A 25,298-nucleotide genomic window follows, 5' to 3' on the forward strand; every position below is an offset into this window, starting at 1 on the left:
CAGTAGAGAGGTCTCTTCTTTTACATTTTAAATAGGTACTTTCAAGTGCTCTCTTGCTTTTCAAATTTCTAGCATTCTGGTTAAGGGAATCCTGAGGATTTTCTCCTTGATCTGTACATTAAAAACTATACCTTATAGTTCTCTTAATACAGAGGTTAGTGCAAATATGGCTTTAAATAGACCCAGTAATCACCAGTACCTATTCTGTGAGAAAACTCACTGCGAACTGTTACCACCCCTCCCCCCCAAAACAATAACTCTTCATTAATAATTTCTGGGTGGGGAAAACCAAGGGAACAAAAGAAAGGGTGTTTTGTCCATTCCAGAGAAATTTTATGGAAGATCGTATGTCTGGTTTCTCTCTTCCTTGCTGTTCTTCTGTTTCTCAGCAGATTCCCTCGAGATGAGGAGTGTGGAGCTTCAAGCAGTCATACCTCAGGCTGACCGTCCCTCTGGGTGGCGAGGACAAGACGGTGTGTGTGTGCTGTCTCTGCTCTCCCGTGCCCACCGGACGATTATGCGTTGGTGACACCTGGTAAGTACATGGAAAAGAAAGTTGATGGGGCGGGTTCTCCTCACTGTGCATTTATTTAGCCCTTGCCACATGGGCCATGGCACCTGACCATCAGCCACAGAAATGACGTGCTTTGTTCTCAGCGACACAGGTTAAAGGTGAATTTAAATGCCTCCCCAAACAGGAAAGACTCGACAACAATTAATACTTCAAAAATCTTCATGACTTCATGCGTGCATTCCAGGTTGCCCATAGTAACATATTTTCACTTGAATAATATTCCAAACCTTAAAATATAGTCTCACCTATTGTAAGGCTTATGATCTACCTTTGAAAAAAGGCAAATAGCTAGAGAGGTGAAGAGAGTTATCTCAGATTAGAAGGCTAGTCAATGGGAATACCACAACATGGACCTTGGCCTCCTGTTTGCTTTAAGAGATCATTCACACCCCCTAAATAAAGGGCTTCTTGCATGAGACATCCACACAGCAGACTGTAGGATCCAAACAGGAATAAAGTCTAGAAGCAAAGACTTTTGAAATACTTACTGGGCATTCGCTACGTGCCAGGTTCTCTGACAATAGTTTTCATTTTCACAACTATCCCTCGTGGTAAGTACGATGCTTGTTCCCACTTTATAGATGAGGAAACCAAGGCATGGGGAGGTTAAATAACTTGGCCAAGGTCATGGAACTTGTAATGGCAGGGCCAGCTCTGTGTTGAGCTCTACCTGATGCCAGAGCATGTGTTTCACCCTGTTACACCTCTGCCTCTCAGTCACAATAGCAGGAGGGCCCCTTGTTCTGGATTCCTCTGGCATTTCTTACCCGTCCCTTTGCATCACCTGCTCTCATAATGCTAAAGATCTTCCCAGCACCAGGGATTCTCAACAGCTACAAAAAAATAATTTTTATAAGAAAAGATAAATGGTATTCCAAGTAAATATATGACATTGCCATAAACAGAAGTGCAGACCTTTAATGAATTTAGAAACTTAATTATCTAGAAGCCAACATGGCCACAGAAGTACCAAAGTACCATGACCGACTGACAGTCATGGGAACATTCCTAAAGCATACTTATAGGACTGAATTTCTCTAGCATAGATACTAGCACTTTTTGTTTTCTTCCAATTCAAAGGAATATACATAAGTATTATTTTCCTAGACATTAATTTAAAAAATTAAAAAGCTAAGTAAAAACCTAGCAGTTTAAACCACTGTTGCTCTGATTCTGAATTATTCTGTACCATTGGTCTTTACTGTTTTGCTAAGGCTGGGTAGGAGTGAGGGCCAGAAGAAGTGAGTTAACACACATTTTTTTTTTTTAAAACAAAAGCTTTGGAGTTCAGTATATGCATTTGATTTAGACAGCTATGTAGGCCTTTCCAGGAGCTGAATCTACCCTCCCCCCACCTACTCCACATCCCATCCCTGACCAGTGTGCATAGCAGCAGACCAGAGGGAGTGAAGGCTTCAGAGTTCACAGCCACCATAGTGATCTAGAATGTGCTCATATGCATTGTTAAATGGTCAAGACAATTAAAAAAACTTAAAAATTGTAGAATTCATAGAATCTGAAGAATACTGCCTTATTAGCAAGAGAACTAGGAGAGGTTTAGTTGACATAACATCAGCTGGGGATAATGTGGAAGGTTCTAAATTGTGCAGAACTGCCACACCCCTTTTGTGTTGGGTGATATGAGATGATAGGGTGCTCTTCATTCAACAGGTATTTATGAAGTACTTACTATGCACCAGGCACCGTTCTAGATTGTGGGTACCTAGCTGTGAACAATACCAAGTCTCTGCCCCTATAAAGCATACATTCTAGTGGGGAGACAGACAAGAAATACAAACACATAAGATCATTTTAGTGATGAGTGCCTAAAGAAAATAAAATAGGCCAAGAGGCAAAGCATCATCAAGGGAGAGGACGTTTATTTATTGAAGGTGGTGAGAGAAGGCCCCTGAGGGGTTGCCTTTTATCTCCTGGGCACTCTGGAGAAAGGGAGCACAATGGCACAGGCCTGCAGGTGCAGAGTGCCAAGGGGGCCAGGAGACACACGGTGTGGAAGTTGGGGGTGGGAGGGCAGGAGGCGGTAGATTCAGGGCAAGCCTCCTGGCTGGGATGGATGAATTTCAGGTGAATGTCATTCTTTTTCATGTTTATTTTTGAGAGAGAGAGAAAGAGAGAGGGAACGCATGCATGAGTGGGGGAGGGACAGAGAGAGGGAGGGAGAGAGAGTCTCTCTCCGACTGAGCCAGGCATCCCTGAATTGAACATCATTCTAAGGGCCAGAGAAGCCATTGGAGAATTTTAAGAAAGAGGGACGTCTGATTAATGCTTTGGCTCCTTTGAGAGTGAATTGGAGACAGTATGGAGAGACGCCCTGCAGTCTAGTTTAGAGGCTTTTGCACTATTTGGGGGGAAAGAATGTACCGGCGATTTAGACAAGGGGGTGGCAGTGGTGGTGAGGAGTGGCTGGATTTATGGCAGGATCAGGCAGGATCTAGGACTCGGTGAAGGATGGGAAAAAACGAGGCCAAATCTTTAGAAGAATCAGGGATGCATCGAGAGGGATCAAGGGGGAGTCCTAGGTGCTGGCCTGGGCAGCTGCAGGGACGGTGGGCCACTTACAGACATGAGAAAACTGGTGGTGTGGTTGGTTTGAGAAGGGAGTGAGGTCCAGTGTTTGAAAATTCCAGCAACACCGTTTGAGGAATACGGACCGACTGCAGGAATAACCCCTCTTCATTCCTGCCGATGGCTTTCTTAACTCGGGAGTTCTGGGCATGCGTGTTATTGTCCTGTCCAGCAGCGACAGACCTGGGTTTTCCGGGGCACGACACAGGAGAAACCAGGACCCACATCACACGCTGGCGTGTAGATCCGTTCTGCGTGAGGATCAATATGACCTCACTTGTGGGTTTTTCTCGACAATTCTAATAGCAAGACAGTCACGGTTCAGCTTTTCGTTTTAGTGGGGGCTGCGGGTGGGGCAGAGAGGTGGTGGCCGGTGCAGGGAACTAACGTGTATTTAGCTCTGGCCAATGTGAAAGGCGGGCTACTAGGTGATTTATGATTTCTTTTAATCCTCACAAAACCCCTGCAAGGGAGCGCTGTTATCTGCATTTTGTAGATAAGATAATTTAGACTTCGAGCAGGGAGGTGGCCTGCACAGCATCCCAGAGGAAGTAGCAGTAGTGGTAACTTGCCGAGAGCCTGTTAAACCAAGTGCCTGTGAGTGCTATCTGCTTTCATCTCCACAGCGACCCCAGGGTAAGCAGCACTGCTATCATTTCCACCTTCTCAATAAGGAAGCAGAGAAGTGAAGTGAAGTGAAGTAAGCCACCACACGGTAAGTGCCGGGGCGGCACCTGAACACAGGCTGTCTCCTACCGGCTGACGGCTGACGCTGGAGCTGTTCTGAAGGAACTAGTACAGGCCCTGCTCTCTCCGTTCTTCCATCCTGCCACGCCGCTGATGGAAGCGTGGTGTGCGCTGAGATAAAGCTCTATGCAGCATTACTGTGGCCCTCTCTCCCAGTGGTCTCCACTTGTCAATTCTTATCGGTTTTATATCTTAATCATTTCTAAGTTCTATGTGGGGGCATGTTCTATAGAGTACATTTTATTATTTTTTTTCTAGAGAACAGTTTTTCTTCGGTCCTTAAGGACTCAGCTCCTTACGTGGGCTTCGGCGGAGGTCGTGGGGCAGCGCTTCGTGGGGCTCATCGGGGTGGGGGTGTTTGGTCCTTCCGTGCTTCACACGGGCTGAAGACTCCCGGCAAGACTACCTTGCTGTGAATGGCACATCTCACACAGTAATGCGGTTTCCCACATAGCCTGGGAAGCATGGAGGACTGTATATGCCTTAATCTTTCTGCTGATTCGATATGATTTCAGTTGAAAGAACTTCAGTCTGCAAAAATCATGGCTAATCTCTCTCACAGGTTCAGTATATGTGTGTTATGTCAGTCAATTCCAAATAGAATCCACTTCTGACCTCTGTTTTACAGCAATGAGACACGTCCCAGGCAGCAATGATCGTAAGTGCTCCACAGTGTCAGCCAGTGCCAGGCGCTGTGCTCAACGATACAACTCTATGAGGTAGATTACAGTTGAAGACATTGATTAAGAGAGGTCATGTGACCAGCTAGAGGTCACAGTTTGTAAATGCCAGAGTCAGGATTTGCATCTGAGCCTCAAACCAGAGCAATAGTAAGAATGTTGTGTCCATCTGTAAACACGATGGGGAAGTTTCGTTTCTTTGTGGTTTTCTATCTCTCAAATGGAAGAAAACCACATCCTTGTCTTGGTTGTAACCTCTTATACTATTCTGAATCCTCCATCAAGGTGTTAAAAAAAATACAGGTAAATATCTAACAATTAAGCATTGCTATTTTAGGTTAGGAGACCCTCCTTTCAGCCTGAAGCCTCGGAATGGCCTTTAGATAGCAGGTTTGTTAGCTCTTGCTTGCCTGGGCTTGTTGTAGACTGCATGTTTGTGTTGTCCCCACCCCGCCCCCCCCTTCATATTTTGAAGCTCTAATCCTTAGTGTGCTTATATTTGGATACAGGGCCTTTAAGGAAGTAATTAAAGATAAATGAGGTCAAAAGGGTGGGACCCTGATCCAGTAGGACTGGTGTCTTTATTAGAAGAGATACCAAAGGGCTCTCTTTCTACCCCACCCCCTGCCCCCACCAATAGAAAAGGCCATGTAAGGACACAGTGAGAAAGTGGCCCTCTACAAGCCACGAAGAGAGCTCTCACCAGGCGCTGAATTAGCCAGCACCTTGATCCAGGACTCCTAGCCTCCAGAACTGTGAGAAAATACATTTTGGTTGTTTAAAGCAATCCAGTCTGTGATATTGTGTTATGGCATTATGGGCAGACTCATACAGGGGCCAAAAACTCTCAGCTTTTTGTCATGAAAAGACAGAGAAAAGAATGTAGATAATTAGAAGAAAAGATGGGGTCATTCGGGAAAAACAGCTCAAAGAATGCTGTAATTAATGAGGGTCTTCTGCCTACCTGTACATTTGCAGCCTTCGGCTAGAAAAGAGTGAACCTCCAGTTACATTTGTAAATACGCAGAACAGCCTTCTCCACAACACACCTCAGGGAAGAGGTCTTACCCAGGGAACTTATTAAAGCCCAATGTTCAGGAAATCTAGTGTAGGCAAATGAATAAATAAAATCCTGCAAACCTTGGGATTTCTCAGAAGGAGATTATTTCCATTCTCTAGGAAGCATATAAAAGCATTCCCCCCCCCCCCCCAATACCAGGTCTCCAAGATACGGCGGGGAAAAAAACCCAAACCTTAAATGGAGTTGACAACCTCAGGGCATTTGTTTTGGGGTACAAAGAGAAATGTGTTCTTTAAAGAGCATTTTATAAAATGGAAACTGCTTTGTTCTTCAGTTTGGATATGGTTGAGGCCATCACTAACACTAATTCATTATAATTGAAAATGTTTAGAGCTTCTGTCTGAAACCCTTACTACATTAATTTAGAAGGTAGGAATTCATACGCTCTTAAATTCACCCTGGCTCCCCATCTTCTAGGGATGGACTAACTTTCCTGGACAGTTGTTGGCACCTAGTCAGTGGACGTGTGCCAGTCTTGTGTCTGTGTGGCGTGGAGTTGTAAGATCCAGCCTTCAGTCAAAGGAGACACACAGTATGCACCCACTTTTTCGTTTTTTTTAAAGATTTTTTTTGTGTTAAAAAAATATTTAGTTTTGAGAGAGAGAGAGAGAGAGAGAGAGAGAGAAGTGGAAGGACAGAGAGAGAGAGGGAGACAGAATCCCAAGCAGGCTCTGCACTAAGTGAAGAGCCTGATGTGGGGCTCAAATCCATGAACTGTGAGATCATGAACGAAGTTGAAATCAAGAGTCAGAGGCTCAACCGACAGAGCCACCCAGGTGCCCCGTACCCACTTTTTTTTTTTAAAGGATTGATAGGTAATTTAGCAACATAAAGAACGTTTTGAATAGTGAGCCTTCTTCCTAGGGTAAAACAAAGCCTTGGAAAATAGCATCCCCTCACCATATCTTTATTTTTAAATAGGAATGGCTGCTAAGACAGTCTAAAGGGTTGGCTGAAACATTACACAACCAGATAGATTGAGAATTCTCTGGTGAAAGAATAAATCAGAAGCTAAATTAGGATTTGAGTGGGATACCTAGTTAACCTAGCCACTCTATATACTTTACGTCAAAGTTCTTGTCTAAAATGTCCCTGGTAACCAATGAAATTAGGGACTTTGAAAAATCTAGGGCATTGAGATGAAGGTGGAGATAGACACCGTGTTCACAGCAGAGAAGATTTCACTGCTGGAAAATAAACAATAGAAGGTGTCCTGGCTGGTATCTTACTGTGTAAGACATTTAGGAACTCTGGAGGACATGTAGCTAGTACAAAACCACTCAGAGTGATTTCTCTGTATTTCAGAAGGAGATGATTTAATTAACAGAGCAAAGGCAAAAAAATTGCATTTTGGTTGGTCACAGAGGTAACCTGAAAAGAAGCCTGAACTGGACTGTTCCACCCACATGTTACACTTGTTTATACACCAGGTAAGCAATATGGTGTATACTCTTGAAAATTCTTCTCAAATCAAAGATAGGAATTAACAGGATTCAGAACAGTAAGTTTCTATAATTCTGTAATTATAGCTGCCTTTCTAGGTTAGAAGGGTTGTCTCAAATGTGATATCGAGAACCACTCTGGGTCTTTTTTTTTTTTTTTTTAATTTTTTTTTTCAACTTTTTTTTAAATTTATTTTTGGGACAGAGAGAGACAGAGCATGAATGGGGGAGGGGCAGAGAGAGAGGGAGACACAGAATCGGAAACAGGCTCCAGGCTCCGAGCCATCAGCCCAGAGCCTGACGCGGGGCTCGAACTCACGGACCACGAGATCGTGACCTGGCTGAAGTCGGACGCTTAACCGACTGTGCCACCCAGGCGCCCCCACTCTGGGTCTTTTTATGTCTACTAAGAAAAAAAAAGTCCCCCAAAGGACTGATTGCTGACCTCTGACACCCTCTTCAGTAGATCACTGTTCTTGCCAGGAGTAAAACTGATACTACTATTGGATGAGGCAGGCGACTTTCATAATTACTCCAGACCCTCGATTATTATTTAAAAATCAAATTCCAGGAGTATTTTCTGGAATCCACAAATTCCCAAATTGCTGCCAGCAGGATGCTTTTTATTGTTGGCTATTCTCCTTGGGAATTTAATAAATATTCATCGACAGAGCACAGCATAACTGACTGAGCCGCTTTCATTTTTATCAGCCCTGTAGGAGGCCTTAGTATTTTCTGGAAACCTCTGGGAGCTGCCAGTGGTTGACAATAAGAAGCTTTTGTGAGGTCCTTGGGGAGAGGGCGGAGAGGTGAGAATAAGGTTAATATCTGATATCATAAGCCACTTTGTGAACCTTATCAGGAGTTCTAAACCACTGTGGGCATCAACAGTGTGTAGGCCTGTGGATATTCTGTGATAAGCTATAAAAGACCCAATATATTTTTAAAGGAATGGTTAGGAATCAAGTTAATTCATGGTGATTTATCAGACAGCAGTCACTTAATATGTCAAATCAATTCTTATATACTACTAAAACCTGATTGCATAGTTCAGCACTCATTTATTTTCAGAGTATCCATCAGCATGGATTATTCAAGCTTTGGAGGAAAAAACATTATTTCAATTTATGTTATTTTTGGACTTCCAAATTGGCATACCCACAAATAATAATTTCAAAGTCATAAGTTTTATAAAGTTACTCATAATGGTAAATATTATTCATTACAGGGTCTTTTTCTTTTATTATGTTCAGCATCTGAGTTCAGCTATTGATTCTACAGAGCCTTTTGGAAACATACAACTATGCCACCAACACAAAAAATCTTGATATATTTCTAACAAGTTGTTTATCAATAGCTGCAGGTCTCTCCTAGTTTTCCAAAATGCCAGTCATCACGCCTTTTTCACAGAGAAGCTGGGCTGGTCTGGGCTATGAAACACATTGCTGAAGAGTTTACAGATGCCAGTTAAGAAATTGAGTACTTCTTGGGAATGCAAACTGGTGCAGCTACTCTGGAAAACTGTATGGAGATTCCTCAAAAAACTAAACATAGAACTACCCTATGGTCCAGCAATTGAACTACTAGGCATTTATCCACGGGATACAGGTGTGCTGTTTCAAAGGGACACATGCACCCCCATGTTTATAGCAGCACTATCGACCATAGCCAAAGTATGGAGAGAGCCCAAATGTCCATTGATGGATGACTGGATAAAGAAGATGTGGTATGTATATATATGTACATGTATGTATATATATATATATATATATATATATATATATATATATATATATATACACACACACACAATGGAGTATTACTCGGCAATCTAAAAGAAAGAAATCTTGCCATTTGCAACTACGTGGATGGAACTGGAGGGTATTATGCTAAGCGAAATTATTCAGTCAGAGAAAGACAAATATATCACTTCACTCATATGAGGACTTTAAGACACAGAACAGATGACCATAAGAGAAGGGAAACAAAAATAATATAAAAACAGGGAGGGGGATAAAACATAAGAGACTCTTAAATATACAGAACAAACAGGGCTGCTGGAGGGGTTGTGGGAGGGGCGATGGGCTAAATGGGTAAGGGGCTTAAGGAATCTACTCCTGAAATCATTGCTACACCATGTGCCAAGTAACTTGGATGTAAACTATAAAAAATAAGTAAATTATGGAAAATAAAATTAAAAAAAAAAAAAGAAATAGAGTACTTCTGGCATTGTGAGTTTTGCCTTTTCCTTGCGTGTTTTGACAATTTGTTCTCCAAATTTATGTTCAGCTTTGACCAGATTTCTGGCTTTTTATTTTTCTACTTACTGGAATGCCTGTGAAGGTAACTGGAGGAGACTGCCAAGAAATGCTGAAGCTGCTGCCGTTGGGGGTGAACTTGGCCGACCCTGGAATGGTCACAGGGGGTGTGGCCTGTTACACAGAAAACAGAACACTGTTATGAAAGAACATTTTTCCTCACAGTCTTAAGCCATCATTGCCTAGGTAGGGCCTCAAACATGATTTCAACTGTATTAATAACTTAGACTAAATATCCAATAGGAGGAAATTAAACATAGTCAAATAGAATAGCTAGAAATCAACTTTTTATGTGTCTTGGCAGTCTAAGGAATAAAAGGAGAAGGTTTTTGATTACTTCTGAAAACAGATTTTATTATACATACATATACTTATTTTAGAACATATAACTATTTGTGTGAAGAACACAATGCCTCGCTATCAAATTGGGAAATAGTTTTATACAGTGATGCTGGGTTTGTAAATTGGTACAACATTTCAGGAGGGTAATTTTTTAATTTTTATGAGGATGGTCACTGCCGAACTATGTATTATGCAAAAAACTGGAAACGCAAATGTCCAATAATAGGGAAGTGGGTAATATACCCACAGAGCCTGATGTTGTTGAAGAATACCCATTGGCATGGGAAAATGTTCATTCTATATTAAATGGCAAAAACAAAGCACAAGAGAAACAGTACTACAATAAATTCCTTTTTTTTTCACATTAAAAAAAATTTTTTTAATGTTTATTTATTTTTGAAGGAGAGAGAGAGAGTGTGAGTGGGGGAGGGGCAGAGAGAGAGGAAGACACAAAATCCAAAGGAGGCTCCAGGCTCTGAGCTGTCAGCATGGAGCCCAACGCAGGGCTTGAACCCACAAACCACGAGATCGTGACCTGAGCCAAAGTCAGACGCTTAACCAACTGAGCCACCAGGCACCCCAATAAATTCCTTTTTTTTTTTTAAAAAAATGAGTGTATATACACACACACACACACACACACACACACACAGAACACATTGAAGGACATACAAAAAGTATTACCCAAGGGGCTTTCTTGTTGTTGGGATTAGGGGATGAATTTTCTTTATTTGCTTGTGCTTTTAATATTTTCTATGCTAGGGGTGCCTGGGTGGCTCAGTCGGTTGAACGTCTGACTTTGGCTCAGGTCATGAACTCGCTGTTCTTGGGTTCGAGCCCTGCATTGGGCTCTATGCTGATGGCTCAGAGCCTGGAGCCTGTTTCAGATTCTGTGTCTCCCTCTCTCTCTGCCCCTCCCCCACTCATGCTCTGTCTCTCTCTCTCTTTCTCTGTCAAAAATAAACATACATTAAAAAAGATAATATTTTCTATGCTGGACATTTATAATGTCTACGAACAGAAAAATCCCAATATTATGAATAAATGGTTTGGGAAGGACCTTTCAGATCACCTACTGCATGTTTCAACTGTCATACAGATGAGCAAAATAGTTTCAGTTGGTTCAAGCCCATGATTTTGAGCCAGTGTTTCTACATTTATTTATTTTTGGGACAGAGAGAGACAGAGCATGAACGGGGGAGGGGCAGAGAGAGAGGGAGACACAGAATCGGAAACAGGCTCCAGGCTCTGAGCCATCAGCCCAGAGCCCGACGCGGGGCTGGAACTCACGGACCGCGAGATCGTGACCTGGCTGAAGTCGGACGCTTAACCGACTGCGCCACCCAGGTGCCCCGAGCCAGTGTTTCTAAATGTAACACTGACAAAAATTATTTTGACCAACATAACAAGAGTCAGCAATGAGATTCATTGCATCTACTACTTTAATAATTAGCTGTATTCCATTGCTCTTGAGTCTAAGTCTACTAAATACATATCTGAAAGCCTCCCCCGCAGGTTTAGTTTTAATAATTATAAATATAGGTGCTAGTGACAGTGGTTTTGTAACTGGCACCACTGGAAAATATTTTGGCAATACATAGCAAGATCCATAAGCTGTTCGTGTTGTATCCTCTGACTCAGTAATTAGTCTTCTGGGAATTCAGAAGGGAAGAAAAAGGTACTGGCACAGAGGTTTCACAGTACAGTTAGTAATGATCGTGGAAAAACTGGAGAGGCTAAAAAGTAGATACCTAACAATAAGAGAACGATTAAAACAAATTTGGTGCCTCGATTTAGTCAAATACTATGCAGTTATATGGAAAGTGTTTATAAAACAAAGGTAGGAGAACACAATTAACAAGTACAGAAAGGAGATTTTTTAAAGATACTGCATAAGGCAGTTTGAGAATTATGGAAAAAATGCTCTCTTAAAATCTGAATATTATGAAATGTCATTTAAACAATGTTTATTTTTTAATTTTATTTAACATTTCTTTATTTTTGAGAGACTGAGAGCATGAGCAGGGGAGGGGCAGAGAGAGAGAGGGAGACACAGGATCTGAAGCAGGCCCCAGGCTCTGAGCTGTCAGCACAGAGCCTGACACCAGGGCTTGAACCCACGAACCGTGAGATGGTGACCTGAGCTGAAGTCCGACGCTTAGGAGCCACCCAGGCTCCTCAAAACAAACCAATGTTTAAAAGAGTTAGTAACCGTGTGGGGAAAAGGAGCCACGTCCTGTGTTTGCAGGGTTTGTCTCTACGATCTTATCAGACTTTAGAGTGAAGCAGATCCTGGAGGGTCTGTTCCAATACAGATGGGGGGGCCCCCACCCCTAGCTTCTGTCCAGTAGGTCTGGGACCGTCCCAAGAATTTAGATTTTTAACAAGTTCCCCGGTGATGCTGACACTGCTGATGTGGAGAACACTGATAATCACCGTTCTGATCCATGAGAGTTACTTACCAATTCAGAAGGCAGGGCATGAAGTCCCAGATCTGGGGTGCAGGGCCATTCGGAGCTTTTCCATGCTCACCTTTTCACTTATTTATTTATTTATTTTTGTTTAACAGATCGTGTGCCAGGCACCCTTCTGAGAGCTTTACAATATTAAGGATTTTAATCCTATGAACACCTCTAAGGGGCTGGATCTTCAGTCAGCACTGGGGAACCAAAGAGCCCCTAGGGTCCCATTTGTGTGAGATCTGGGCTTTAAAAGGAGAGGAAATAACAAACTCAGCTACGGGGCTCCGTGTGTGGTGCTGTTTTTCCCCTGGGTTACCCTTTCCTCACAGGTCAGAACACTACTCCTTTTGGTCAGGGGTCAAGGTGATTACCTTCACGGTCCTTTGCAAGTTACCTGGTAAGCATGGTCGGTGTGCACGAGGTAGAGGGTGGTGGGAGCTGAGCGGCTCAAGGGCGTCATCAATTTCGTCTCAGTTTTGGCACAAGGAGCTTCTGTTCGGCTTGAATCTGGGATGGGGAAAGTAGGCGGTGAAGCCAGGGACTGAGAAGGTGAGACCGGGGCCAGGCTGCTCAGTCCATCTGCCACGGAGTCTGTGTTGAGCTTGATCTCAGTGTAGTAGAAGTCCTCTTCTCCATCACTGTAGTCGGAGTCCCCAACACGTCTAGAGTGAAGAAAGTGACAAGATTACACAAACCCCTCTGGCTTTCTTGCCTCGAAATCTTGCACATGCTGTTCCCTCTGTCTGGAATGCTTTTCCTCTGTCTTGTCTGCCTGGCAAACTCTGACTAACCCTGTAACACTCAACTGTCCACTTGCAGGGAGGCCTTCTTGACCTCTTAAAACAATTCCTTCAATCAATCAAGTATTCAGCAATTTATTGAGAATCTATTATGTCCAGGCACTTTTCTAGGGTCTTCTGAAAGCAAGATGAACAAAGCACAGGCTATGATTTGATGGAACTTACATTCTAGTGGGAGAGGCAGACAAGAAACCCAGAGGGAAATGCACTTTGAATATGTCAGGTAGTGACAGATCCCAGAAAGAAAAATTAAGCAGATTTAGTGTCCTTTAGTAGAGTAACTGATGAGGGGAAGGCATTCTTTTAAAGAGAGTGTTTGAAGGAAGTCTCCTGGAAGAGTGACATTTGAGCAGGGGCCTGAGTGACATCAGGGAGAAACCCTCGCCAGAATGCATGGGAAGATCACACAGTGAAGACCAGCCACACGGCCCTGGGGTGGGCAGGTTCAGTGTTCTCCACAGAGGGCAGAGAGGCCAGTGGCTGGTGCTCCGGGCACCGGGGACAGTGAACAAAGGCAGGGGCAAGATCGCACAGGGTTTTGCAGCCCATGGAATGGCTTTGCATTTTATTCTCAGTGTGATAGAAGCCAGGGTGGGGGGCAGAGGGGAGGTTGTGAGGAACCTAAGTCACTTTTTAAAAAGATCACTCTAGCTGGGGCGCCTGGGTGGCTCAGTCCCTTAAGCATCCAATGTCACTTTAGGTCATGATCTCACGGTTGGTGAGTTTGAGGCCACTGAGGTCCACATAAGGCTCTCCACTAGAAAGCCTGCTTTGGATTCTGTCTCCCTCTCTCTCTGCCCCTCCCCCTTTCTCTCTGCTCCTCTCTCGCTCCCTCCCCCCCACCTCAAAAATAATAAACATTAAAAAAAAAGGATCACTCAGGTTAATGTATAGAGAATGGTGGACAGAGGGCAAGAGCAGGAGGCCAGAGAGGAGGCTGTTGTCACTAATAATCCAGATGAGCTTTGCAATATCTGGCGACCAGGTGGTGATGGAAGTGACCAGGAGTCAAATTTGGTTTGTATTTTGAAGGTTAGGAATCAGGACTTAACTCCTAACTGCTAGATCCTCTATGCTCCTGTTGAAGTGTATCCATTCTGTTTAATTCACTTTATTGAATGATTTGGCACATTTCTGTAATTTTTTTAAACCCTCGATCACTTCCCTAACACTGTGATTTCATTCCCCATGCATATTGATGTATCTGGCATAGAGTAGGTGCCTATTAAATGTTGAATGGATGAAGCTGATACTGTAGCACAGCGATTATGAGCATGAATCCTGGAGTCAGATCTCCTGGGTTCAAATCCTGAAACCCTCTAGCTGTGTGTGGGATTCTGGCAGACTCCATGACCCAGTGCTTCAGGCTCTTTACTGATAAAATGGGGATAGTCATAGTGCCTGCTTATTGTGAGGATTAGGCAAGTAAATATACAGGGTGCAGAAGTGTAAGTACTAAGTGCTTATTAAATTAAAATAAAGCTGACGTTAGAAGGCTTCAATTTTTACTGTCGACCAGAAAAGTATCTTCTTGGTGCTTTCAAAGTTCTCCCTGAGACCCCAGAAATTGTACTCGTCCACAGAGAGTTTTGAGTAAGATAACTGTCCATAACCTTGGAAAAGATTTATCCGATTTGTCAACTTCTAGGGAAGCAGTATACACCCAGCAACCTAGTTTTATAGGACGGCCTCTGTCTACCTCCCTTCCACGAGGTATCCCCAAATTTCCTGAACATATCCACCAGTAGTAGATCATTGACTTGGAATCAACTTTTCCCCCCACTTGCAAGCCCTCTACAGAACCTAGAATAAAAATCTGCCCTTCACCTTGGCCTCTCCGCTCGGTCAGATCAGCGGCTTCTCTCGGCCTTGCCCCATCTCCCCTCAGCTCTCGGGCTGAGGCGTCTGGGGAGGTGCCTCTGGGCTGCACCAGGTCTGGCAGGCCTTGGCTTTCTGACAAGCATACCATTAAAGACCCCAGAGAGTGGGCCCAAGAATGTGTGCCTGTTCTATTCCTGTCCCCACTTCCTTTCCAGTAAAGGGCAGGCCAAGTCGCTACTGGCTGCCGAGTGCTACTAATAGACACACGGGCCTGGGGGAAATTGTGTGTCCCACGCGGGGATAAATCAGGATCAGCCCCTGGTGTGCAAGAGTGGAGTGAGGTTTCAGAGACAAACACTGTACTTCTTCTACTCTTGGTGTGCACCCCAGAAATATGGGACGGCATATATGTTTTGGGGGTGCTGTGGGATGCTCCCCTCCCTCCCTGCCATCCAACCCGCATTAAAACGATTCCATCATCCGGCATCACATAATTGAGCTCCTGGATTACGGCAAAGGTGATGTCCCTCTCCCAGGCCAGGAGAGAGCTTAGACCCAGGCTTCACAGACACAGACTGGCCCTAGTGTCCTGCCAACCCAGGCCCATTCCTGTGCAGCGGCTGGCGGGTGGTGAATTCTAATTCATCAAGGCAATTTTAAGAGCACGGAGTAAAAAGGGAATCCTAGGGAAGCAAATACAGTGGCTGCATTTTTAATTTTACCCACCATGAGAGCAGCCTGGGGACCCAAAGAAAAATCGTGAGATGCCACTCACAGTCTATAAATACGTCTATATGGCATGTGCTTCTGTGAGGTACATGAATTGAATTGGATTCAATTTTCTGGGCAGATGGACTTTAAAACAAATACCCTAGCTCCTGATTATAGCTTCGGGAAGTTTTTTTCTAAACCTTTAAATAACTCTGAGCTATTTACATTATGAGTTGTCCTGACAGTGAGGTTTGAGGGGAGACACTGCAGAATTTCCTTCCCTGGAGACTTCAGCAACAGGAATGAGGGCGTTCTGCCCTGCAGCGTTTCAGTGTGGTATTTCTTGGAGGGTGAAGCTGGACCCTCTGGTGAGGGGAGCAGAAGCCCGGCCTCGCTGCGCCACACACACGGCACTTGGTGATCTGTGCGCTGTGCCCTGGAAGGGCTTGGCGGTGTCCCCGAACATCAGCGCTACCCATGAATGTGGTGGGTCCCTGCTCCTCTCCACAGTCACTGAAGGAACTCGCCTGCACAGATCAGCGCAATCACCTAAGAACCCACTTTGTTTTCTTTTTACACCACTTTTTTTTTAATGGATGCTGCATTTCCTAAATTTATCCCTTGTTGGGCAAAGTTACTATAGTGTTTATTTCTCAACATTCATCTTGTTGAAAGGATTTCTTTGTCCAAGCACTTGGGGAGTTGGTCATGTGTTTCGATTTGTGTTGTGCACACTGACTATGACTTACGGCCTCCCGAGGTCCCTTCCAGGTCTGAGGTCCTTGGGCAGGAGACCCAGAGAATAAATGACAAGACTGCTGAAGGTCCACTGTCCCTCTGGTGTGACCCCTAATCTCTGCTGCTGGAAGCTTTGTGTTCTCCTTCCTTAGAAAGGTTTTTACGTAACACAAGGAAAAGCATAGATTGTACAAATAAAGGGCTTATTTGAGCAACAGAAAATGATGGAGCCAAGTCATCAGGCATCATGAGAACAGAAACCACAGCACTGACTGACACAGTGGTTCTTAACCTCTTTTAGTGTGTGTGTGTGTGTGTGTGTGTGTGTGTGTGTATTATATACACACACACACACACACACACATGTACTTCTCAGGCTCAAAGTCACCAATACTCTCCATTGGGGAAAAATGCACATTTAATTTGACAGTTTCAGTGGGTCCAATGAACCTACCCTACCCTAGTGTTTTATATTTTATAAGTCACTCTCAGGTACATTTTATTTTTTGACCCTTACCCATGACCTTGCTGGGCTGATATTACTATTAGCCTCATTTTCAGAGGGAACTGAGGCTCTGAGAAGTGACTTGCCTAAAATCACTTAGTAAGCAAATTAGGGAGGCTTTGCAAGTTTAAAGCATTTTCTTTCCACTGTGCCACACAGGCCTATATTATCTAAGTGGCCCTCTCCACAGTGATTAGGAAGACCAACCAAGCCCAGTCTCTATTCCTGTGTTCAGAACTTTTAAGGAAGAGTGTGGTATATAATTTCTGAGTGCAGGGGGCCTTAGACTGAACTCCTGGAGACTACATCAGGCTTTGAAGGGAGGGCTGCCTTACCCAAGATGAATGGTCCTTATGTGTTTCTGGATACCCGCTGCGGTGCTCAGCACTTTCCCACAGTTTTTCCAGAGGCATTTGAACATCACCTTCATAGAATTCTATAAACAGGACAGAGTTACATTAAAATGATAACTAACCCGTCAATATTTTCTTTCTTTCATCTCAACACATTCCCCACCCCCCTTCATTAGAAAAGTAACAACTTCCCATCGCCTTTATTCTAACTCGGCGCACCATTCTAGGAACCACCATGCCCCCAAAGCTGGTGAGGATCTTGGTGACTTCAGACATTTTCCTGCATCCTTGACAGATACCAAGCTCCCCTGAATATTTAGTTCGGTTTCATTAAGGTGGTCACAGTGGTGTTAATGACTGTATCTAACATTAATTGAGCACTTACCATGTGCCAAGTGCTGTTAAAAAGAGTATCTCATTTAATACTAAGAGATGGATAACCTTATAACCAGCATTTTATAGATTCACAGAGAGCTTCAGTAAATTGTGTCCAGTCAATAAATCAGCTCCTAGCAAAGCTGGGAATCCAGCGAGTTCAGCTCCAGGAACTGTCCTTTCCACTAGGGCACAATGCCACCTTCTTGTACAAGGGTCTCAGCATTTTCCCAAAATAGTCCAGCACAGTGATTGAGAGCACTGATTTGGGATTTACTTTCTCAAGCCCTTAGTTTCCTTATTTTATCAAGTAGGAACAATAATAGTACCTGTCTCATAGGGTTATTATGGGATTAAATGAGGTCATGAAAGTGAATCATTTAGCACAACATCAACAGGAATAATCATTCAACCAATGACAGTTGTTATGGTGTTATGATTATGCTTCCTGAAATAAATTTGACAGGAAACTAGTTTTCTCCTGAGAGGGCCCTGGTCATTGGGATGCTGCCGCTCTGCTGATTATTCCCATGGCCATGGTGACAGTCACTTCTGTGTGCTCATCAAGCCCCGTTTCCTTTTCCTCCTGGGCACACAGCTAGACCTCATTTCCCAGCCTCCCTTGCAGTCAGGTGGAGTCATGTGACTGAATCAGGACCAATGGGATACTGGCAGAAGTGCTGCATATTCCTCCAGTGCCATCCGAGCACAGGCTGCTGACCAGATGCAGAGGACACTTGAGGCCTGGGGGACAGCAGAACCACTCGATCAGGGGTCCTTAAATTTCTCTTTGCTATGAACCCTTTTGGCAACCTCATTAAACCTATGGCCCCTTCTCAAAGCAGCATTTTTTAACACTTAAAACGTAGAATTACAAAGAAGAGCCAGCAGAGTGAAATACAGTTACCAAAATATGAAAAGTATTTTGTGATATGGAACTCTATGTGCTCTTTAAGTACCATATTAAATAACAAGATCTTGAGGTGAGTCTAATAGCTACCATAATTTCAAAGTGGTGTTAAGCTTAAATGATATTTCATGATGTCTCCTAAAATTATCATGTGATATGAAAACATCTATGATTTCTATTGGTAGTAAAGTCACAGGCGGCATTAATACTGTGGTTGGATGCCATCAGTCATAACTGCAGGAAATGCTGAATTATAGTTAAGAGGTCAATGATGATAAAGATACACTTTTCCCCCCACTCCAAGTTCCCAGACCCCCTGAATTCTGCCCACCCTTCTGGGCACTTATAGACTCCAAGTTAAGAACCCCTGCATTAGGAGGAAGGAGCGTGGGTCCCTAGAGGACCGTGGGGAACAGAGACACTCCGTTCACCACTCCCACTGAGCTGATTGGACTGTGACACACAAAATAAATAAACCTTTATGGTGTTAAGCCACTGAGGTTTGGAAATGGGCTGTTCCAACAGGAAGCCTACCCTTACCAATAAACACAGTAGTGGTGGTACCTTTCCTGAACTGATGAAATTGACGTAGACTTGTTTAGGAGTCCAGCAGGATTTCTGCCGTCAAGTCCTTGTGGGGCCCACCAGTGTTCGCCCTGTTCTGTGAACAATCACTTACACGTTTAGAAGATGACTTATTCAGGTATTACTGATGGGATTAGTATCCTGATCCAGACAGCCACCCTCACGGAAGACTTTTTGTTTCTCAGTTCAGAAGACACTTGGAAATTTCCAGAACTGAGGACGATTCTGTGTGTTGGGGACTGGCCACTTTCAGCATGGCAAGTAGAGGACAAATCACAGCAGCCCACGGCCGCAGTCCGCTAGAGCAGAAGAGCAGCAGCAGGAGAAGCCCGCTCTCCCTGTGGGCGTTGTGACCCAGGCGCCCGCTGTGTCCCAGAGGCTGCTCCCAGGGGGCTGGCATTCATGGCGCAGCAACCCAGCCACTCCTGTCTTGGCACTGGGGCCCCACACGCAGTGCGGGGATGCTCACAGTGGGAATGGGCAGGGCTGAGCTACAGAGGAGCTGAAGCTACAGAGAGGTGGAGCTGGGGCTGAAGAGGGGCCTGAAGGAAGCTGAGAAGCAAATGCATACTTAGGAGACTTTACTGTTATTTTTTACAAGTTTATTTACTTTGAGAGAGAGAAAGAGCGTGAGCAGGGGAGGGACGAGAGAGAGGGAGAGAGAGAATCCCAAGCAGGCTCTGCACTGACACCAATGTGCACGGACATGGATGTGGGGCTGGAACTCACGAACTGTGAGATCGTGACCTGATCCCAAATCAAGAGCGGACACCTAACCGACTAAGCGACCCAGGTGCCCCTAAAAGGGAGGGTATTAAAGATGACTTTCGTAGCTAGGCAAATTGTTCTGTTTTGAGTATGTTAACTTAGAGATACCTACTATAGATCAAGAGAAGGTGGCAAGTAGGACACTGGACACATGAGCCTGGAACTTAGGGAAAGTCAGGGCGAGACATACAAATTTGAATTTGGAGTCAGCAGCCAAAGGATCACTTAAAACTCAGGTCTGGATGAGATCATCTAGGCAAAAATGAAGGTAGAGATAATTAGAAGGCCCAGGACTTTACAGCATCCGGTATTTCTTATTGGAGATAGAGCAGGAGCAGAAAGAGAGAGAGAGAGAGGGAGAATCAAGACAGTGTGGTATTACTGCACAGTCAGAAGACTGTTCAAGAAGGAAGATGTGGCCAACTGTGTTGAACAAGGACTGGGAAGAGTCCTGTGGATTCGATACATGGAGGCTGTCAGTGGCCCAGACAAGAGCAGGTTTCTCAGAGTAGTGGGAGGAAGTCCACCCGCCATGGCTGGAGAGTAAGTGGGATTTAAAGAAGTGGAGAGAGGGGTGCCTGAGTGGCTCAGTTGATTGAGCAGCTGACTCTTGATTTCAGCTCAGGTCGTGATGCCAGGGTTGTGGGATCAAGCCCTGCACTGGGCTCCACAAGGAGCGTGGAGCCTGCTTAATATTCTCTCTCTCTGCCCCCCTCTCCTGCTCGTGCTTTCTCTAAAATAAAAATACATTTAAAAATAATAAAGAAGTAAAGAGAGTAAGTGCCACCTTTTCAAGAAAGGTGGCTGATATGAGAGCAGTAAACGGAGAGCTTGTAAAAATGAGTCACACTAAATTGAGTTTTTATGTTGATGGGCACAGTTGCAAAGGAAGGAGGGACAGACAATGTAGTCGAGATGCGGGGGATAACTACAGGGTGAGATCCTGAAAAAGAAAGAGGAGTCAGCATTAGCAACCCCTCGCACAGTGGTAGGGTTGCCCTGAAAAGAAAGACCAAGTGATGGATGTAGATTCAGTTAGTTTGCTGATTAAAAAAAAAAAAAAAAAAAAAAAAAAGCATTCCTGTCTGAATGCTTCTAATTTTTCAGTGAGGTAGGAAGTGAGGTCAAATCTAAGGGCAAAGTGGGGAGGCTGTGTGAGAGCAGACGAGGCTGAAATGGCTGCTTTAGAGACTGGGAAAGGACCAGGCAAGGTATGTGATACTATTTTCATTTTCATGGGGGGGAAGCAAGAATCCAAGAAGTTAGGAAACTTACCCAGTGTCCTTTGATGGTTCCAGCAATTGGTCAGTTAGATAAAGGCTTTCGTAATTAATGTAATAGTATTGTGCAACATACAGAGCCAAATTCCTTCTGCATATTAGGAATTATTTTAAAGGTTCAAATTGCTGATTGTTTTAGGAAATGACTATCACTCTGGTATTTTTGTGCCACAACATTATTTATAAGATTGCTGTTCCCAGTCCTTGCAGTAATATGTCCAACACTTTTTTTTCCTTTTAGAGAGAGAGAGGGAGCATGAACAGGGGAGAGGGAGAGGTGGGGGGGAAGGGGAGGGGAGGGGAAGGGAGGAGACGGGAGGGGGAGGAGAGGGGAGGGGAGAGGAGGAGAGGGAAGGGGAGGAGAGGGGAGGGGAGAGGAGGGGAAGGGGGGAGGGGAAGGAGGGGAGGGGAGGGGAGAGGAGGAGAGGGGAGGGGAGGGGAGGAAGGGGAGAGGAGGGGAAGGGGGGAGGGGAGGGGAGAGAGGGGAGGGGAGGGGAGGAGGGGGAGGAGAGGGGAGGGGAGGGGAGGGGAGGGGAGGAGAGGAGAGGAGAGGAAGCAGGCTCCATGCCCAAGGCGGAGCCCAACACAGGGCTCAATTCTGTGACCCTGGGATCATGAACTGAGCCAAAATCAAGAGTTGCATGTTCAACCAACTGAGCCACCCAGGTGCCCCAAACACTTGTTTTTTTTTTTAAATTGATAAGCAGTAAAGCTTAATACAAATTGTAGAAAAATAAATATCATTGGTATAATTCCTTTCCTTAGTCAGGAGGAAACAGCTGATACAGAGATCAAATCCAAAAATTACAATGGAGATGACCAATATCCTTTCTAAATTCCTCAGAATTAGGGTAACCACCAATTACAATTGTTTTGAGTATCATCTCCTCAATTAGAGTCTCACTTTTTGGGTCTCTGGTATGGGCTCCCCAGGAATCAGTTGCCCAAAGAAAATTAGGTAATGCATATGAAAAATGATCAACTTTGCTTCCTCCTTGCTTTGTTCTTTTGTTGGGTTTCTAAGAGAAACGCTGGGGATAGGCCAGTTTTTATCACGTAAGCTCTCTGAGAGTAGGAGCCATGACTTCTTGCCCAACACTCTACTCCTGTGCCTAGCATAACTTATTAATTAGTATTGGCTGTGCTGAATCTTGGGAAAGTTGCATTTTGGGGCCCACGGCAATGAGCCGTATTTGAGACATCTTAATTTACTTAAGCATTTTGGAAGCTACTAGTAAATACTCTATGTTCAAAGAACGTCCAAAAGATCATTATTCTGTGAAATTCCAGAAGATTTCCCAGTGTGATTACCACCTGAGGACCTTATCTGGCTGTAAATTAACTTCTTAGCACAGGCCCATGGCAGGCATGGTGCACACTGAATTATAGATGGTTTTCTCTTCACTCCATACAGTAATTTTTTCTTCCAGACTTACACCCCCTGCAATGCTAGGTACTCAAGGAAGGTCTAAGTTCACCAGAAGAAAACAGAAAATGTGCAGCAGGAAAAATGATTGTCTAATTTACAATGATTTGGGTCATTAGCATAAGCAATTGGGAGGACTTTATGCAGTATTATACTCCAGAAGCATAGAGAAAGTTCCTGCTGATTTGCAAGGTGGTTACAAACGCAAACTCAGAAACATAATTACACATAGTGGGGAGACCTTTAACTGGGTTTTGGGAGGGGGGAACCCCAAACTCCTTCACAGAGGGAAAGCCCTGATTTCTCTTCTACCTCTTCTTTTTGGCATTTCCTTTGAATGACATCTTTTATTCATTATCCTATTTTATCCCAACCTGCCAGAACCCTGCCCTCATAATTGACCCATGCACAGATATTTGCTATCTCTAAATTTAAGAGCAATACAGATGAAGCTTTGAAAACATCTATCGTTTTGACCCAATATCAACTTTTAGGGGCTCTATCCTAAGAAAGTCATCTGAAACGTCTCCAAAGACGTGTATAAAGATGCTCACGGCACTGATTTTTAGACCAGCGAGAAATCAGAAATAATGTCAAGATTGCTGAGGGGATGATCAGATGACTGGTTAAATTAATTCCATATAACTGAATATTAAGGAGCCTTAAAAATGAAGTTGTAAGAAAAACTTCCTTGATGTGAAAAAACAAGCTCCTAGTGCAGGCCCACACCACCCTCCACCCTCCACCCCGCTCAGTGCCTGGAGGCTGACCTTCATCAGCGGGTACCCTGGCCAACTGGTTTCTGGTTGAGTCTGGCCAATGGAAGGACTGACAGAAGGCGGGCAAGCAAGGGAAGAGACTGAAAGGCAAGAGGGTATGGATTCCCTCAACTTCCTGTCTGCCTGGCCACAGGTGGGCAGTGGCTCCATTTCTTCTCCAAAAACTAACACTTCTGTTGGTATTTTCAGAGTTTTGGTAACCCCCTGGGTTCTGGAAACCTCTCTGTTTATTTGCCTCTTCAGGCTTAGGGGTGGTAATGTTGTTAGCTTTTGGGGGAACTTCTCCTGATGTCTCTGAACCCTGTCTACACCTTTGTCAATAGCTTCTTCATTAAACTCTTCTCAATTGTTCCACTTGAGTACAGCACCTGTTTTCTGCCCGAACCTTGACTGATACAGGGGAAAAGCAGCTCATAAAAGTATCTGAACATTATCTTTTTTGAGGAGAGGATATGTCCTGCAAATAAAAATGTACTACGCCATGGTGGAAATATTGGGGAGGGGGATCTTATTTTTACATTAATCTACAAACGTAAAAATTATCCTTTTAATTTTTGAAAGTTATTTATTTAAAAATGGAGTCACCCTATCACACTTGCTTGACTAATTTGGGAGAATAAAAGTATATTAAAAGGATATCTCAACTTGAATGAAATCAAGTGGCTTCTCTCTACGTAGGTGAAGGATGTTCATGTGTCAAACCATGGGGCCCCTTAAATAGTGGGTAAGTACTTTTCAAAGTCCCCTAACGACATCCAATGGAAACAAATCCTTTGTCTACAAACAGACTACTCACTGTTACATGAAAAGAAAAAACAAGCCATGGGAGGAGGAGGACAGGAAAAAATAGCTAAGTAAACGTCACCCAAGTTGCCACATGGGTCCTAGCTCTCCCAAGGAGGCCAAACCAAGCAAAGTTGCTGGGGCAATCGCAGGGCTGAGTCTGAACGTGCCCTTCAGTGCTTCTGCCCCAGCTGCCCCTCGCAGCTCTAACAGAAAGACGTTCACAGAGGAGGATGTCCGAGGGAGACGAGGCCACCCTTGGCTGGGAACCACACTATGCTAGGGTCTTCCATACATGTGCCTAGTTTCACACAACAACCCCGCAGGAGTGAAGCTCTCAGCGGTTACAGGCAGACTCCTGGGATCTCAAACACGCCTGATGTGAGCTCCTCAGCAGCTTCCAGGCAAGCTCTTCAGAATCACCCAACTTTGGTGCAGTAGGCTATGAAGGCTGGAGACAGCTTCCTGGAGATGTGTGACCTTCGCAGCGGTTTCCAGACTGTCTCGGAAGACAGCTGCTTTGGGGTGACAGGCTGAGATCTCTGGCCAAGGCTTCCCTCATCTTTTCTCTGCTTGCCCTTCCCATGGCAAGGCTCAACCCTGCTTTTGAATTTTTTCGTATCTGGAATACATGGAATGGCTTCTGTTTTCCTGAAGAAACCCAGACTGGTCCACAGGACTGACAAGATGACTGCTGAAGGTTACCTTCAGGTCCAAGAGTGGAAACATAGCTGAGTTTTGAAGTATTACATTACACGTCTAGGGATAATAAGTTCAATGAAAGTTATGTTCCAGAAGATACATGAACATCACTTTACTGTCCGCTTTACCACACAGCAGCCTGTGGTTAATACCAAGTTGCTTTTTCTGAGAGAAAAGTGTAAAGATCCTTGGGTATGTTTCATATGGCGATTGAGGTGTTATGTGTAGGTGTACGTGTGTGTATGTGTGTGCACGTGCATGTGCACGTCTGTGTGTGTGTGTTGGGGGTGGACATTGATACATCTAAGCCTCCCCAGAGAGGACCAGGGTCCTTGATGGAAGGGGAGCATCCAATTATTCTGTATAACTGAGTTTGCTGTGTTATACATGTCTCCCTAGCCTGCCTCATGTGGGAGGGACGCACACTGCTTGGCAGAGGCTCCAATGGCTCTTTGGGGACTAAGAGGTCCACTCAATAGCTTCCAAAAGACTGGCAAGGGAACAGACATATTTAAAAATTCACTACCTAC

The 25,298-nt window shown here is 44.3% G+C and overlaps 1 protein-coding gene and 1 long non-coding RNA gene across 4 annotated transcripts in view; one reads left to right on the top strand and one right to left on the bottom strand.

The window, feature by feature from the left end:
- Nucleotides 1-25,298, bottom strand: part of ZNF704 (zinc finger protein 704) — a 251,738-nt gene that overhangs the window by 13,110 nt on the left and 213,330 nt on the right. For both annotated transcript variants that reach the window (XM_023248442.2, XR_002739471.2), the window contains exons 5-8: nucleotides 17,143-17,243; nucleotides 12,627-12,894; nucleotides 9,438-9,542; nucleotides 435-532 (exon numbers count right to left, since the gene is read on the bottom strand). In XM_023248442.2, coding sequence (XP_023104210.2) covers nucleotides 435-532; nucleotides 9,438-9,542; nucleotides 12,627-12,894; nucleotides 17,143-17,243 — 572 coding nt within the window. The remainder of the gene's footprint in view (nucleotides 1-434; nucleotides 533-9,437; nucleotides 9,543-12,626; nucleotides 12,895-17,142; nucleotides 17,244-25,298) is intronic.
- Nucleotides 396-8,717, top strand: LOC109496063. 2 transcript variants are annotated; one of them, XR_006592594.1, is made up of 4 exons: nucleotides 396-535; nucleotides 3,787-6,200; nucleotides 6,974-7,098; nucleotides 8,339-8,717. It is a non-coding gene; the product is annotated as an uncharacterized LOC109496063 (long non-coding RNA). The 2 variants fall into 2 exon arrangements; XR_002739472.2 differs by having other exon boundaries at nucleotides 3,787-3,875.

Source organism: Felis catus, chromosome F2 (genome assembly GCF_018350175.1).
Source record: "Felis catus isolate Fca126 chromosome F2, F.catus_Fca126_mat1.0, whole genome shotgun sequence".
Lineage (NCBI taxonomy): Eukaryota > Metazoa > Chordata > Mammalia > Carnivora > Felidae > Felis > Felis catus.